We start from the raw sequence: 16,046 nt of genomic DNA on the forward strand, positions 1-16,046 counted from the left end.
CTTTTGGAGGCTGATACTTGGTGAAATGCTGCATTGTCCTGTGGAAGTATTTTCCCTTACTTGGAATGCAAGTTCAGGATACTTTTATGTGCCTTTGGAAAATAAAAACGCATTCCACAACCTCCCATGCATTCCCCAAAGTCCTGAATCCCAAGACTGACTTAATTGTTGAAGCTGACCTTTGCCCATGGAAGAGCTAGTCTTCTTATTATTTCATTATCTTTATCCTTCTAAAGTAATTTAAACCGAGGCAAGAGTGATCACAAAATCACATTTCATCAAAAGGTGCAGCAGTTTGTTGGTGGTGATGGCTCAGCGGCTGAGCCAGCTTTGTTTTGGGTGTGACCATGGCAACATTAGGGGAGGGAAATGACGGAGTCGTCTTAGTAGATTTACTCAATTATTTAACTTGCACTTCTCACCCAGATCCTAAGGGTGATCACTCAGTGTCATTTTCCTGTTGAGAGCTTTTCCTCACTGCGCTAGGAAAGATTAAAATAACACATCTGCCTTTCCATTCTGCTTAACTTTTCTTGAGAAAAGTGATCAAGAGAGAACAAGTTACTCGGTGACTAAGGTAATTTTAATGCTTATGACACTGACCAGAGCCCAGCATAACTTTCAGACTCTGCCATGCTCTCTGGTGACCCTGAGCCAGGCATTAAGCTCCAGACCCGTGCGCTGGTGTGCGTGGCTGTATTGCTTCTTGGTAAAACAAACAACAACTCTTTATCCCTCAGGCTATGCCATGTCTTGTCAGACCTGGGCTCTGTGGGAGAAGGTTTGTCTTTTTTTTTTTTCTCCCCTGTAGTTGTAGGACACTGAGGTCAACGGGGCCTAGGTCTCTGTTTGAGCTAAGTGAGCTTGCGTAGGGAATGAGCTGAGAGAGACCAGCTTTGAGGGCAGTCAACAGCAGGACTGCCTCCAAAAAAGCTTGTCCAGCTCCCTGAAGGCCACATATCCCATTTGCAGCGAGGCACAAGTATTAACGTCACCCCTCAAGAATGTCAGTGAATAGCCTTGGTTTGAGATGGATAGATCAGCTGCTCTTAACCACAGAAGATACGGGCTTTCAAACGTGAGGATGTTTTGGGTTTTTCTAAATGAGAAATAACCTCCAGACATGCAGCCAGAAGAGGTCTGGGGGTGAATCACGGTATTTGTGGGATGACAAGACAGGCACTTCTGTCTTCCCAAGGTTTCTTGAGAGCGCCTGCCCTGTCCTCCTTGTCCTCGCAGTGATGTCATTGTTTCCGTCTTGTGTATTTTATCTCCTTGGATACAGAGAAGGCAGGGGCTGCAGAAACTGGGTGTGTGGCTGGCTTGGCCTTTGATAAGACCATGCGTGTGTGGGCAATGCATGAAGCAATAGGTATATAAAGTAACAACATTGCGTTTCAGACAAGGAACTGCGCTGGCGTATCACGACCTGCTGTTTCTGGTTAAAAGGTGTTACCGCATGGATGTGGAATGTGTTGGGGACGCGGAGGGAGAGGATGTGGGAAGCCAGCCTTGTTGTTTTACCCCCCTACAATAACAAAACCCCAAACCCTTCCTAATTTCTAATTGGATTTCAAAGCATTGCAAAAGATCTTTCCATAGCTGAAAAACCCCGAACAATAACAGAGGGAGAGGTGAAAGTAAAGGCACTTTTAAATACTTGTGATCGCAGCTGATAAAATATAGCATGGGGTAGGGTTTGCCATGAAGATGTCCTCTTCTGAGCTGTTGCCGTATGTCTGGTGCGAGCAGCCTCCCCCCGCCACGCCGGCTGGGCACGAGCACGGCCTGAGCTCCCCGGGCGGCTTCGCAAGGGCGAGGATGGGGCCAGGGAGTTTGGCAGCCGCTCTCCGCTCTCCTTCCCCGCCCGCGGGACCAGAGTGCTCTTGTTCGGTGAGGTTTGGTCAGGAGCCCGTTTTCTTAGAACTGAATAAACATTTATACTGAGAAATGTTTAATCTTGTTTCCTCTTGGCGTGGCTCTCGAGGTGTGCAATCCAGGATTGCCCGCCCCGAGCCTCCGGGCTCTGACTTGGGACACAAAAATATCCCGTGTTTATGGGGCCTGGTGGAGCAGCGGGTTTTGCTGGCTCACTCGGCTGCTTTGGGCACCTGCAGGGCTGTGGGGGCTTTCGCTTCTCCCTGCAACTGCAGAGCCTGTGTGCAAATTTTTTTTAATTTGTAACATGAGGTCGGAGTGAGTCCCCTGACTCCAAGAGTTGGAGCTTCAGGAAATAACTACGCTGGCCAGTCTCTAAATCACAACTCCACACCTGAGACCAGTTTTTGGTGGCTTCAGGCAGCCCCCTGCTCCGTACTTGACCTGCCTTTCCTCCAGGGGCTGCAGGGAGGTGGCCTGGGAAGGGGCAGGGGGCAGGCAGGGGTGCTGCGGGTGCGGTGGCGGCGGGGCAGTAGCCAGCACCTCTGAGGCACCAGCCCTGCCAGCTGCCTTCAGCCTGTGCTGTGGGGAGAGGAAAACCCCGCTTTGGGGAGTGGCTGCCCGACCCCTCACGTCTCGGTTTAGTTTAGCAAGTACAAAAAGCCTCCAGTTTTTTCCTGTTTCTGGTGGTGGTGAGGTCAGTGCGGTTGGGACGGCCTTGGCCATGTCACCGCTGGTGGATGGGACCCAAGAGCCTGCCCTCGCCCCAGACTGCCGCAGCCTGCCCGAGGGCACCTGCGGCCATGGAGGCATCCAGGGGGCTTCATGCCCCTGGTGCATGGGATGTGCTCCAGCTCAGCTGATGGAGGTGGCTCATCCTGGGCTGTCCACCTATCTGTCTGCCTCACTGACAGCTGGAATTTCCCTGGAGCCCCGTGCTCTGATTCCCGGGACAAGCAGGTCCCACGGTGGCAGCCACGTCCATCTCTGGTGCATGGTGAGGAGGAAGCAGCCACCCACGCCGCCAGCCGCTGGCTGGCCCCGGGCGTGGAGGTGATGGCTGGCACAGCTGAGGGGATTTCACGGGCTGGGCTTCAGCATTGCCGACAGTGGGCGGGTGCAAGCGGGACGAAAGGGAGGAAGGGGCCATTGTTTTCCCAGATAATTCCCCATGACACAGCCTGCAGCTGGTGCAGTAGGAAATGCTGATCTGCTTCCTGCCCCGGCGCAGGGACGTTTTCCCTGTCCCTGCAGCCTGGCACCGGGGCTGGCGGCTCCCTGCCAGGAGGGCCGGGGTGGCAGGGGAAGCCTTGCGGGGTGGAAGGGCTGCGGTGCGGTGCATGGCAGTATCCCTGTCTGCCCCCAGAGAGGGTGCTGCCGCCAACAGCCGGCACCAGAAAACCCATCTGGCAGGAGACCTGGGTATTTGACCTGAAGCCAGGGTCCTACAAACCTTGTTTGTCCTTGGGATGGGGGCATTTGCCCTGGTGCCTGGAGGACTCGGGAGCACACAGGATCATGCTCCAAAGACACTTGGAGCTTGTTCGTATAGAGGAGGTAGTTTCAGGTAGGGAGGAGGCTATTGGAGGAATGGCTCCTCCAGCAGTGGCTCCCTAAGTGGGCCTGCTCATGTTAGAAGTCATTTTCTGCCCAACGGGCGACTGTCAGAAGATTGATCTATTGACCTAAGTGTGTAAACTGGAAGTGGATTAGTGGAACTGCAGCAATCGTCTTTGTGCTCAACCGTTGTCTTCTGGTTTGCAGCATCCTCATGTTACGTGGCTTATTTTCCTCCTTGGAAGTCCATTTCATTTTGAAAGTGAAGCAAGATGAGACCTCTCTGAGTTCAGAAGCAGCACTCTGGCAGAGAAGTTTGTGCAATTGCTAATCCATTTTAGCTTGTGCCAGCCCCTCTGAAGACATACCTCAGCAAAGGAAGGAGGCTGGTATCTGTGCAAACTGTTTTAACTGTCACAGTATCAGCGTATAGTGGTAAAATATTGCTCTTGAATATGCTACCTGGAGGCTTGGGAGCTTCCATACCCCAGCTTCAGACACAAATAACCGCTGCCGGTACCCCTGCTCGCTGCTGACTGCAGCCCGCTGCAGACAGGGCCGGCGTCGGGGGACTGAGGCAGCGCCATGGCTTGCAGGAAGGGTGAGGCAAGCATTTCCGGATCTGCCTGCAGATGCCAAGTGAAGATGTCTCTGAAAATATCTGATATTAGTCACACTCCTCTGTACTACTGACAAAGAAAGAGTGGGTCATGCTCTGACTGGGTAAGAGCATGTCCTTGTGTCTGACTGCCAGTTCTTCCTTTGCAAACAGACCATTGCTTACTGCTCTTGCTGTCCGTGCCCCAGCCAGGGATGCTGTTTAATGCTGCTTGCCCCCTTTTCCTTGTGTTGGTCCTGGGAACGCCACAGCCTTAGAGATGCTGCAAACCCCAGGCATCTCAACTGCATAAACCAGGTGCTGCCCCCGCACATGAACACAGTATAGCAGTGTTTTGTACTAACATTTTTCACTTGCCTGCTGGTGGACAGGTTTTTGGGAGTGTCACATTTCTGATTTTTTTCCAGTATTAAGTCAGACACTCTCCCATAAACACGAGATTCCAGGAGCCGGAGCTTTAACAAAACTGCTGCACAGCACAGGGCCTGGATTGGCAGTTCTGGCAAATCCCTAGGTAAATACATTTGACAGTGAGAATACGTTATCTTTTGATCTTGGGATCATGAAAGCACTTGTTCTTTGCAAATTCCTTCCACAGCTCAAGCAGAAAGAGCAGCACGGTGTGACAGAAGTGCTGGAGAATTTGGATTATCCAAATGCCCTTTATAATGTTACTGCTCTTGTACTACTTGTCTGTAGACGCTTGGGTTATACACCTTCTACAGTGTTCTCCAGATGGGATTTTTCTAATCTAATCTAATCTTCAGACACCCCCTTCTGCACCAGTTATCTCTATTTAACCTGTTATAAACTTCCTTATAGTCAGTGGACTTTATCCACATGAGAGCTACTACAGATGCCCCGACACTTTTGAAAGCTTCATTTATGGTCTTGGGTGTTATTACACAGCGGAAAACCCACCTGGTGGCCAAAAGTAGGCCAAAATCTTCTATGTGGATTCTGTGCCTGAGCACGCATTGCAGTTCTTGGAGTCAAGGCACTAATGCGATTTCAGTCTCCTCCATCTGGCTGTCTATTTTCTCAACAGTTGTATAAACTTAAACATCCTTGAGGTGTCCATCACTGTCAAACTGATTTGGGCTTGGCTGACAGATTCAAAGGTCCTTGGTGGGGGGTGGGAACGTGCCCACGTGCATGTGGAGTATGTAATTGAGACGCTTTACTTCCTTAGGAAACCAGAATTAAAAAAAAAAATTGTCTAAATTACTTCCTTATCTCTAATTCTTGGTTAATAGTTAAACGTTTCCACAATACAGGTTGTGACATGATTTCAACTTGGAGCCTATTTGACCTAAGAATATAACCCCTTTAGCCTAAAACTTCTGCCTCTGTCTTTCATTAAGCCAACTGTTTATGTGCATGTCTGAAACCCTCTCCTACTTGTGGCCTCCGAATGGTGGGCTAACATGGCTAGTTAATGCTGATATAAGATCACTGATACTTTTCCCCATGGTATGATACACAGGCTGAAGTAATATTTTTTTTCTAAAATCCAGTTTCTGCCATGGGAAAGACTATTTTTATGAGCGCTATTATGTGCTTTGAATTGAGATTGCAACAAAGGGAGATTAGCTAATTACTCCAGGGTCTTTCTTCCTTTGGTGTGTGGGAAAGCTTCATGGCTGACGTCCATATGCATCGGCCAGAAAGCTGTGGGAGAGCAGTCCCGCCACCCCACACCTGAACATCTTGAGCTGCCCCACTGATTGCAAATGACTTGTAACTCCTGAGCGTGTTTGGATCCGTGCCGCTCTTCTCTGTGGGACCCTATGCTGTGCTTGATGCCATAAATAGCATTTGAGTGCCATGAAGCGAGATGACTCCCATCTGTCAGTCTGGGAACGCTAGCCAGCTGCTTAAGGAAATCTGGGGACATAAAAGTGATTTAAAGAAAAATCTGTAGGGGAATTTAGTCATCCTTGTTTCTAGTGAGTGTTTATCCTGTAACTATAGCTTTATCAAACAAATGCCATGAGATGTTCAAAGCGTGGTGAAGGCTCACTTCGTTGCTGCAGAAGTCAGAGCCTGTATGGAGTGGGAGGGGGAACCGGTTGTGTTAATTAGAGCTGGGAACCATGGGCCCAGCATGTTAAGAAGGGCCCTGTTTCATCCTGTGCCATTGGGCGTTAGCCCTGTGGTGAAGCCATTCCCAATCTCTACAGCTGGCTGAAATGTTTCAAAATGCACATTTTGGTGCCATCTTTTAGCCCTGGATATTTCAGCTGCCTCTGTGAATGTCAGTCCTTTCTTCTGCCTGCTCTAGTGAGGCCCTGCTGTGTTTACTCCTTGCTTTGGTCAAGCATCTTCTCTGGGGAGAAATGAGCCCTGGATGTTGTTATCCCTGCCCCAAGGCTGCTCATTCCCAGCCTGCTGAACTGGTGAGGTGGCTTATAAATTTCCCCATTTTTGTTAGCACTGCCTGTGATTCAGAAGAGTCTTACCTCATGTCTTATTTACTTGGGTTTGGCCCCTTTCTTATTGAATTGTAACCAGTGTTTCTAAGTATCCACTAATACCTCTGGAAGCCTCCAGTTTGCAGCAAACCCAGAACGTCTGGGTGACACCTCATACCGCTGGCACTGAAGAGGTCTCTGGCATTTAGCTGTCACTGTCTGTGGACAGTCTTTTGTATTAACAAGAGTCATCTTCCCACCTTTATTCTGTGAATTTGTTGTCCAGAAATTCCAGAGTTGTTTGTCAAAGGCAGCTGGGAACCTCAGTCTTAGCTGAAGAGGCAGACATGCTCCAGAGCATTTGCAGTAATGACAAAGCCGTTCTTTTTGGGTTGCCCTTATCTAAGGAAAGCCAAACTTTCAGATGTCGTTGAAGAGTGCTGCCTCGCATCTTCACTTCTCCATAGAAATCAGCTCTGCTTTCAGGAATTGCAAGGAATGCTTAAAATCTGTAGCCTTGCATGAGAAGGTAGGTCCTGTGGCTTACTGTAGGCTTGCAGGAGAGCTCCAGGCATGTGGCACCTTGAGCTAATAGCTCTGGCAGTGTTTCTGAGTTCTTAAGTTCCCAGCATGTCAACTCTGAAATGTCCTGAAGGTCAGCCTGAAGCCATCCGGGACGGGGACAGGGGCCCTCGTGATGTGTGGAGGATGCTCACCTGCTTTGGTGGTCACCGTCACGTGCTCCTCAGCCAACACCCCATGCAAAGGCCACCATTGCAGCAGCTGCTCGCCCCGGGCTGCCCCATCACATCCCACGTGCACGCCTGAGCACCTCTGATTTTTTGCCTCTGCTCCTTTGCATGCAGGAAATAAGGCACATAGGAAGTGCACACAACCGGAGCGCGGTGCCCTTCACTGCTGCCACGGCTTCTGCCCCCAGAGTGATCACTGCTCAGTACAACAGCCCAGCAGGCCTCTACTCCTCAGAGAACATCCAGACCTTCAACAGTGCGGTGGAGTCAAAGACATCACCTGGGGCCCTGGAGCCTGCCAAGCCGTAAGTATCTTCCTCGCCTCCCTCCCCTGCCGGGCCCCCAGGGGAAGGCTCCAGGAGACATGAGTCTGCTGCAAGGGTAACAATTTGTTAACCCAGAAAAGCTCTCTTTCAGGACAAGGGAAGAAGCAGAGGCACGAGCATGGATGTGGTTCCCAGGGGCAGGGCTCGGAGGAGCGGGGAACGTTTCACGAGATGCAGAAATGAAATTAATGCTGTTGTGTTTCTTTGTTTAGCAGAGACCAACGCAGTTTCCACGTGCGTTCAGCATGACATACCAGCCTGCTGGTCTGAACAGGTGCCTGATAGCTTGTTACGAGCACTTTGTAAAGTTAGCGTTTTATGCTGGCTTTGCGGGCAGTGCTGGGCAGGAAGGGTTCCGGCTAGCGCAGGAAGCACACGCGTCCCCGTTCCTGGCTGGGCTGGGATTCATAGACAGGCTCTGCCTAAGTTTGGGTCTTTCTATTTTTTATTATTGAACCTTGTTTTTCACAGGAGTTTTAAAAAGTAGCTGAAACATTCATACCTCTGTGAGCGATTTTATATATGGGATTGGAAAGGGTCCCAACCTTAAAAGGGCCTGTTGATTTTTGTGGTTGCAACCGAGCTTCACCAAAGACATTACTTGATCCCAGAAGTCCAAAGTTCCTCTTTTTTCATTGGAAGCAATAAACCAGGAGCTTTCTGAAGTCTTTCTGGCTGTGTTGGTCAAGTTGTTTAACTGCCCTAAGTCTCTGTCTAGCAGTACCAAACTGCCGGGAAGACTTTGGCCACTTTACAACAAAAACGGCAAGACCAATGCTTTAGGTGATGCTTGACTAAATTCCTGACTTGTGAATGGGGAGACAAAAGTAACTTTAGCCTCTGCTTTTGCAGGGCACAAAGACCTGAGACTGTGGTTTAATACAAGCCTGAAAACTTGCCCCTGACTGAAACGGGCTTCTTGCACTGGCAGCCCCGTCTGCAGCATGGGCCCTTCTAGGCAGAGTTACGGTGCTGCAGCTGGCAGATGAGGTGACAGATGTTTGTTCCTCATTTGCTTCTGGTAGACCTCAGCAGCCTCATTCAGGGGCTGAGCAAAGGCAGAGCGAGGACAAGGGAGATCTGACTTTGCGTTAATCTGATGGGACCATTTGGCAGTCAGATACCACCTCTGGTCTAGTCTGGAGAGCGCTCCAGGTGAGAGCGCTCCCTGGAAGCCAGGTATATTTTGCTGGAAACTTGTGGTTGATCCCTTTTTCTTGCAAGGATCAGCAAAGAGGTGGGTTTCTTCTAGTGCTGTGGCTCGCTGTGCTCCTCCTAGCAGGACGGTCCATTGCCAGCCTTGCTGCGTGTGGGGTACATGGCATCTCTTTCATCTTTCCCTTGCTGAAACACAGCAAGCTGCAAAGGAATGCTGGGGGGACTGTGGATGAGACCTTCGATGCTAATACACTTTTGTTTACAGAGTCATCAAAAGCAAATGAATTGCTGCTGGTTTTCAGTGAAAGCCAGGGGCCTCACCCTGCCATTAAAAACACACTGTGGTCTCCCCAGTGCACAAGCACAGGATGTGTAGCTTCTCCCTTCACACAGCCTTCCAGCTGCCTTTAAATTCCTGCCTGTCTGTTTTGCTGAGTTATTTGTACATGGCCGACCTTGCTCTACAGACAGAAACACCAGCAAACATCTCCACTGGATTTGGTGTCGCAAAGCAGGCGGGGAGGGCAGGGAGAAGCCCCACTGCTGAGCACATCTGTTTTGGGATCGGAGGTGAGAGTGCCCCTCGGTCGGGTGCCCAGGCTAGCTTTGGGAAGGGCAGCAGTGAAGGTGGCATTCCTTGCCTGGACAGTGGGACCCTGAGCGTGTGCTCAGGCAGCTAGTTCATAGTGAAACCCCTGCTGCCACGTCTTCATTGCTTTTACAACCCCTGCATTTGCTCATCAGTAGAGCGACTGCATTTTAGGTTTTTTGTGTGGACACACCTGGAGTGTGAGACCAGAGCCACAGCATTAGCCAGAAGCCTTTAATGTCATGTATTCAGTGGTGTGTCCCTCCGGCACAAGGAATAGACAGTATTCTGCAACTGCTTGTATCGCTTGGAGTATCTGGTTTACCCCTTAATTAATTTCTTCCTTCTTTCCTTTCTTCCTCCTCTGCATTTTTCCCTCAATTCCACAATGTAAAACCCAAATGAACCCCAAACAACCACAACTCAAACCGCCTATGAACGCGTGGGCCCGTAGCTGCCCATCGCCAGCGAGCATGATGCAGGCTCCCTTTGCCTCCGTCTATAACCCTCTGCAGGCGCAGACCTCCGAGCCACCACAGCGGAGGCACAGCACCTCCTCCGTCCCCAGCCAAGTTCGAGTGGGGCCCGAGCAGCTGAAGCGCGCAGCCCAGGTCTGCCCCAACAGCCCCGTGGAAGTGGAGGTGCCGGGACTCAAAGTGCTGCATGTGCAGTTCAATTCTCCCCTGCAGCTCTATTCGCAAAGCAACATCATGGATTCCCTGCAGGGGCAGATCTCTTCTGTTAGCCCCGATTTCCCCAGGTAACCTGCCCGCTGCCTCTGCGGCTGGCTCGCCGCATCTGTTCATCCGCATCTTGGTGTCCACGAGTGCCTCGTCCCTGTCTGTGGCTCACGGCATTGGCCGGTCACAAGGAAACGGCATTTACATTTCACCTTTCCGACATTAGTGCATGACTCTTCACAGGAGCTTTCTCTGCATTGTGTCTGTGTCCAGCGCTGCGGGAAGCACCAAAACATCATTTCAGCCTGTCAGTGTGTCCATTGCCCCTGGCATCCGTGCAGCAGGGCTTTGGCAGCAGCTGGTGGCTTTCCTGGAGGAGCCTCCTGCAGCAGATGGATTTGCTGGGGGCAGGAGAGTGCTTCATCCTGAAAGCTGGTGTTTCTCCTGCCCTGAAATGACTGTTGTCATTTGTGACTGGAAGGTGCTGCTGCACATGTCCTTGTGCTTTTGTTTCGCTGGCTGCAGGCTGGGCCATGGGCGTGCACTGGGTGTGCTTCATTTCAGGCTGAAGCAGGTCCCCATGGGTCTCCATCTTTGGCTGATAACAATCCTGAGTTTGGAGCAGCCTGGGCAGGAACCAGACACATGGAGGACCCAGTCTATGTCCCCACCCTGCATACTAGATCAAACAGGTCCTTCCCTTTCCACTTCACCTCGCAGCTGAACTCCATCTCCATGCCTACTCATCTGCACAGGTTGCTGCTCTTGGGGCTGCCTCTTTGTCCATAAGAGTGGAGGATGCTCAACATGCTCTGAGGTCTGCAGGACCTGCAGAGAGCCACGAGGGCGGGGTGCTCTTTGGTGTTTGCTTTGTGGCAGTTGGGAACCGGCTTGCCCATGCCTCTAAATGACAGCCCACAGGGTTTTATAGGGAGGACTTCAGCATCAAAATGGGTGAAGCAGAAAGCACGTTTAGCCATCTTGCAGGAGGGCTCCAATCAAGGCTGAATTGTTTCAGAAGATGTGAACCTTCAGCAGAGTTACCCCGCTATGTGACCAAGCAGCTTGCAGCTGTGTGACCTGGCCCAAGGAGGTGGTCAGTCCCATGGCCTCCGTGGGGCAGAGCGAAAGGGCACAGCCAGATCTCATAGCTCCTCGGCTGCTCACAGTCTCCTCTGGGCTGAGCACCATGTGCTTCAAAGCAGAAAAGCTGGCGTCCTCACCCATGGACCCACACAGCCAAGCTTTGCTGAGTGCCAGAAGCCAAGAGATAATGGGAGGCAGTGGATTTACTCCTGCCTTGTTACTCAGTCCAGTTACTTGCTGTAGATCACTGCTCTGGCTTGTAGTCGATACCGTGCGTGCCAGGAGCGGTCACACTCTGCTGGCTGGCTGTGCTGGTCTGGACAGCTGATAACACTCACAAAGGAGCCCCAGGCATCAGCAATTGTTTCATTGCAAAAGCGAGTGCTCCAAGGACTGGGCCTTCCTGTAGCCCAGCTTTGAGATCCTTGTAGACTTTACAAAATGTGCTAGCATAAAATAGTAAAATGGCATTAGTAAAGAATAAGTTGTGCTTTTCTGAAGACACTGTGCAAGGCTGTGTCTTTATGGTTTTTATGACCCTCTTCTTGCCAATTTTCAAAGCTCAATGATCCAGTCTTACTCAGTCGGCATTGCAAGTTGCCCATGGTAGAAGCAGTGAAATCCAGTAACGGTTGTGTGAGTCTGAAATCCAGTAAAGGCTGTTGGAATTGTCCCCTACAAAGTTTCTGCATCAGAGAACTCCTGCACATGGAAAGGACACCAGTTGGTGGTGATTGCTGCAGATGAAGTACCTGTGTAACAGGAGGTGCTATAAATCAGCCGACATACGGAGACTCATTATCCTGCCGGCACAATTCCTGTGCCTGTGGCCTTGCCCATTCAAAAGATGCATGTGCTTTTTGGTGTTTTTTTTTCTTTAAGCAGCATAGCCTTCTGCCCTGACAAGTTGAGGTATTTCACTGTGCTGGTACAAATTCTAGGACTTGGGGTTTTTTATAGTCTTTCAGAAGTCTTGTATATGCAAGTATATCTATAGGGTGCATACCTGGGAGAGCTGATCTGTATGTTTTGCACACTGTCACAATGCATGGTTGAAATGTGATGGCTTTGTTTGACTCTAGTGCTCTTTAAGATGATTTAGCCTTTGCTTTTTGAATGCATGTTAGTGAAACATTCTTAGTATGCAAACTGCAATGACAGACTTCTTGCCTAACGTTTTTATGGGTGGATAGAGTGGTGGGAGCATATGAGTTTACATAAGATGAATGTAATGTGGAGCATGGATTCATTTGGGATAACCTAGGACATTTTCTGTGTAATAGCAGGCACATCATTATTTTATTTTGGATGAGAGGCTTCACTAAATGAGATTCAGGCTTCAAGGGTTCAACTGCTTGCAAGTCTGATGTGCTTCCTGCTCCTCTGAAAATTACTAAAGATGGAAACATTTTATGAAATTATTTTTATGGAAATAACATTTTATAACACGTGCGATGATTTTACCTCTGATGCTTGAAGAGTTTATTATGTAGAGTAACTCCCAGATGGCTCAATTGCACATTGGCATGGAAAGTATGCAATTGCCTCCTCAAGAAAAAGATTCCCCTCTGCAATTTAGTCTGAACTTCAGGATGTTTATGTACTTTTCAAGCAATCACAGGGTGCAGGGACGGTGAAACCTAATAGACCATTTACATTTATAAGGCTGCATTATGTAATTGAGCTGTCAGAGGAGACTTGTCAGTTGTATCATTTTTCCAGAGATTTTTTTTTCCAGCCACAGAATATACAAGGCAGGCAAGAACCTCCCGAGTTGTTTAGTCCATCCCTTAGCCCAGCATTTGGTCAATTTAAACCACTGATTTAAATCATTCCCAGCGGATATTTGTCCAGACTCTCTTTAAATCATTTAGTATGGAGGTTGCTCACCTGTCCACGGCAATCTCCTCTGGTATTTTGTTGTCTGTCCATTGGAAAGCTTTTCCCAAGGGATATTCTGACTATCCTCTTGCAGTTATAAGCCTGTAGTTTATCCTGTACCCAGTGGATGTGGAGAACATCCTAGGTACTGCCTCCAGCCTCTCCTTTTTTCCCCTAAAGACCCTTCCAGTGACACAATGACCACCCTTTCAGCCACCCTGCACTGTGAAAAGCTGCCCCTGAAGCACCTCGGGCTCTAGGCTGAGGGTGCAAGTCCCTCGTGACGAGTGGCAGAAGCAGCGCTTCAGGAGGCAGCTGAAAGGAGGGCTTAGTCTTGGCAGGCAGAAAGCTCTTCTGCCCTTGACCTGCTCATTAACCTTAGTTAAATGCTGTAAATGGGCTGTGGCTCAGTCTCCACCTATAAAATGGAAATAATAACATTCACTTGAAAACCAAATTAAATTATTGCCCATCAGAGGATCTTTTACTTAGATCCTACAGCTGTTACTTTGTGAAGGTGGCCTTTAGGACCAATTCATAGTGTACTTGCAAAGATTTCTTTTTAATGGAATAAACTTTACTTAATTGGAGATTCACAGTGGTGTAAGGTAGCAGTCTAAAGTAGTTTATGCACGCAAAGAATATGCATAGGTGACACAGCTACTATGTGGGATTCCCATCCCAGCACACGAGTTCTTTATTTTCCTATTAATAGAACAATGATTTCCTGGGCAGAAGGTTCTAGTTTCTGGAGTATATAGTAATTGCAGAGCAGGGAGAACGCTTGGGGACTGGCGGGAGGCGGTCAGTGAGAACCGTTGGCACTGGCGTACGAGGAGATAGCCCAGGGTGCCGATCCTGCCTGGGCTGCAGCTGTCTTGTGCGAGCACATCCAGCACCTCCGTGTTTTATGGCGTCCTGTTGTGCATTTGTTTTGCACGTTCATTCTTCAGTCATATGATGCGTTGTGAAAATTTTGCGAGAGGGACTGGCTTTAATTTTCAGCCGTTTAACAAGCACGGTCTCTGTTCCTTCCTCAGTTTAGATCAGCATAACCAGCCCCCAGGTGGCATCGTCATAGACAGAGAATCTGAGGTTTACAAGATGCTCCAGGAGAATCAAGAGTCACATGAGCCACCCAGACAATCTGCTTCCTTCCTCGTGTTGCAAGAGATTTTGGAGTCAGAAGAGAAAGGTAAGCACTCACTGCATACCTAATCTGAGTGTGCTCTTCCCTTTTCCCATTCCTTGGGCTGTGTACAGTGTTTGAGAGTAACATCTAAAACTGTATTTTCCTTCCTTAGCTGGTGATTGTTCAAGGTAGTGTGTGTGTAGATGGTTTCCACAGAAACAGACCCTTTCACTAACTTTACTCTTACATTTCCTCTCCTTGATTAGTTTCAGTGTCTATGGGCCCATATCGTTGCTTACACACTGAGTGAGTGCTCAAGAAATAAACTCCTACAACATTTAGTTATCAAGAAGGAATTTTAAAAGTTGCAAAAACTCTTCTTTACTTTCTAAAGTTTTGCCCCTTTAAGATAATATTCACTGATTAAAGACCATCTTAGAGTCAAGACTTTGAATGGTACCACAAGATAGGGCTCTTCAGTGAGTCTTAAAGCTTCTGATCTCCAGCCCTCTACACAAGAAAAAGGATCCACTTCTGCAGCTGAATGTAAAAATATCAAAGCTGGATTACAGTGAGCAGTTCATAGCTTTTAATCTCTGAAACTTCGCTCTGCTTGGCATTCTTGATCTGACATCTGGACTTGTGCAGTTCAGGGCTATAGACTTTAAGATAAAAAAAGCCAATTAACTTAGGTGGGGGCCAAATCGTACTCTGTTCTCCCCTTGAATAAAATAAAATAAACAAATAAATAGGAAAAGAATTCCAAGAATGACTTTTTTTTTCCTTAGGCCAGTTGAGAGTTTGTCTTTTGTGTTATTAGCTTGGCAGTGGAATGTTCAATTTCATCCAACAAAAGCCTGGTGCTGAGATATTTGCCACATAGGGAAACAGATCAGCCAAGTGCTGGTAGGTCTGAGGGATCTGTAAGGAAAGAACAAGGTGAAGAAAGTAAGCAAACAATAGGAAGAAAGAAACCAGGATCTTGGAGTCTTTAATATGCTGTTAAAATACCTACCTGAAAACATCTTTTAAATATTGAGTGTTTGCAACTTGCCCTTCAGGGTTCAGGTCCTGCATGGAAGGGACTGGAGTAGCTGGGACTTCTCATGCATCCAAGGTCCTCCCCCATGCTTAGTAGTGCTGAAGAAGATAAGAAGCAAAAGCCTCTCTGTTTTATCTTTCTTTGAAGATTTGCAGCATTATTGGGATTCTCTGGCACAAGGTTTACCTGCCCAGTCACAGACCAGGATTGGCTTTGGCATTGCTCCACCATGAGCTGATAATCACCCATGCAGAGCAGGGCCAGGAGGTTACACAGCCCCAAAGGAATGTCTGTCCCCGAGGAGACAGTGCCTCTGCCTGCCGCTCTGCTCGGCCGGGCTCAAACACCGCTGCTGCTGAGTCACCATGTCGGCTGCGATAAACAGCAGATAAATGGCACATTTGTTGGCTGCTTCTCCAAGCCCGTCTTCAGGCGATGGCTTGTGAGTAGCAGCAGGGAACTACCTCCTCAGCCTGGACAAGTCCCCCAGGGCATCGCTGGCTCTATCGGCTGTGCTGACTTACACCAGCTGAGAGCCTGGCCCTGGGCACGGGTCTGTGTGTGGGTGCTGATGTGTGGAAGCACCACGGCTGCTCTTTGTTTAGACCTGACCCTGCGCTCTTAGGTGGAGGGTGTTTTGCAGGGCGGAACAGGTTACGTTTCCTGTGGGTATTTGATTGAGCTGATTCCTTTAGAGAGATTTTAACATGCTGGCAATGCTGTTGATGCGAGCAAAATGCTGTTTGAGGCAGAGGGAATGAGCAGAGGTGATAGGGAAGAGCCTGAAAATGTGGTTGCTGCTGCTTCCTTCCCAGCAAGGGTCACTTGCAGTAACTGTTGGAGGCCAGGTGCTTCCTGCTGTGTTTGGAGGGTGCATGGGCTGTTGCCCCCATTAGGGAACTTGCACCTCTGGACCAGCATCTCTGCACGGA

General features: G+C 49.1%; 1 protein-coding gene across 1 annotated transcript in view; it reads left to right on the plus strand.

Moving 5' to 3' along the window:
- PDLIM1 (PDZ and LIM domain 1) overlaps nt 1-16,046 on the plus strand; it is a 44,635-nt gene that overhangs the window by 24,979 nt on the left and 3,610 nt on the right. Inside the window, exons 4-5 of the mRNA XM_072869690.1 lie at nt 7,335-7,525; nt 13,981-14,135. Coding sequence (XP_072725791.1) covers nt 7,335-7,525; nt 13,981-14,135 — 346 coding nt within the window. The remainder of the gene's footprint in view (nt 1-7,334; nt 7,526-13,980; nt 14,136-16,046) is intronic.

This window comes from Ciconia boyciana, chromosome 8 (assembly GCF_034638445.1).
Source record: "Ciconia boyciana chromosome 8, ASM3463844v1, whole genome shotgun sequence".
Taxonomy (NCBI): Eukaryota; Metazoa; Chordata; class Aves; order Ciconiiformes; family Ciconiidae; genus Ciconia; species Ciconia boyciana.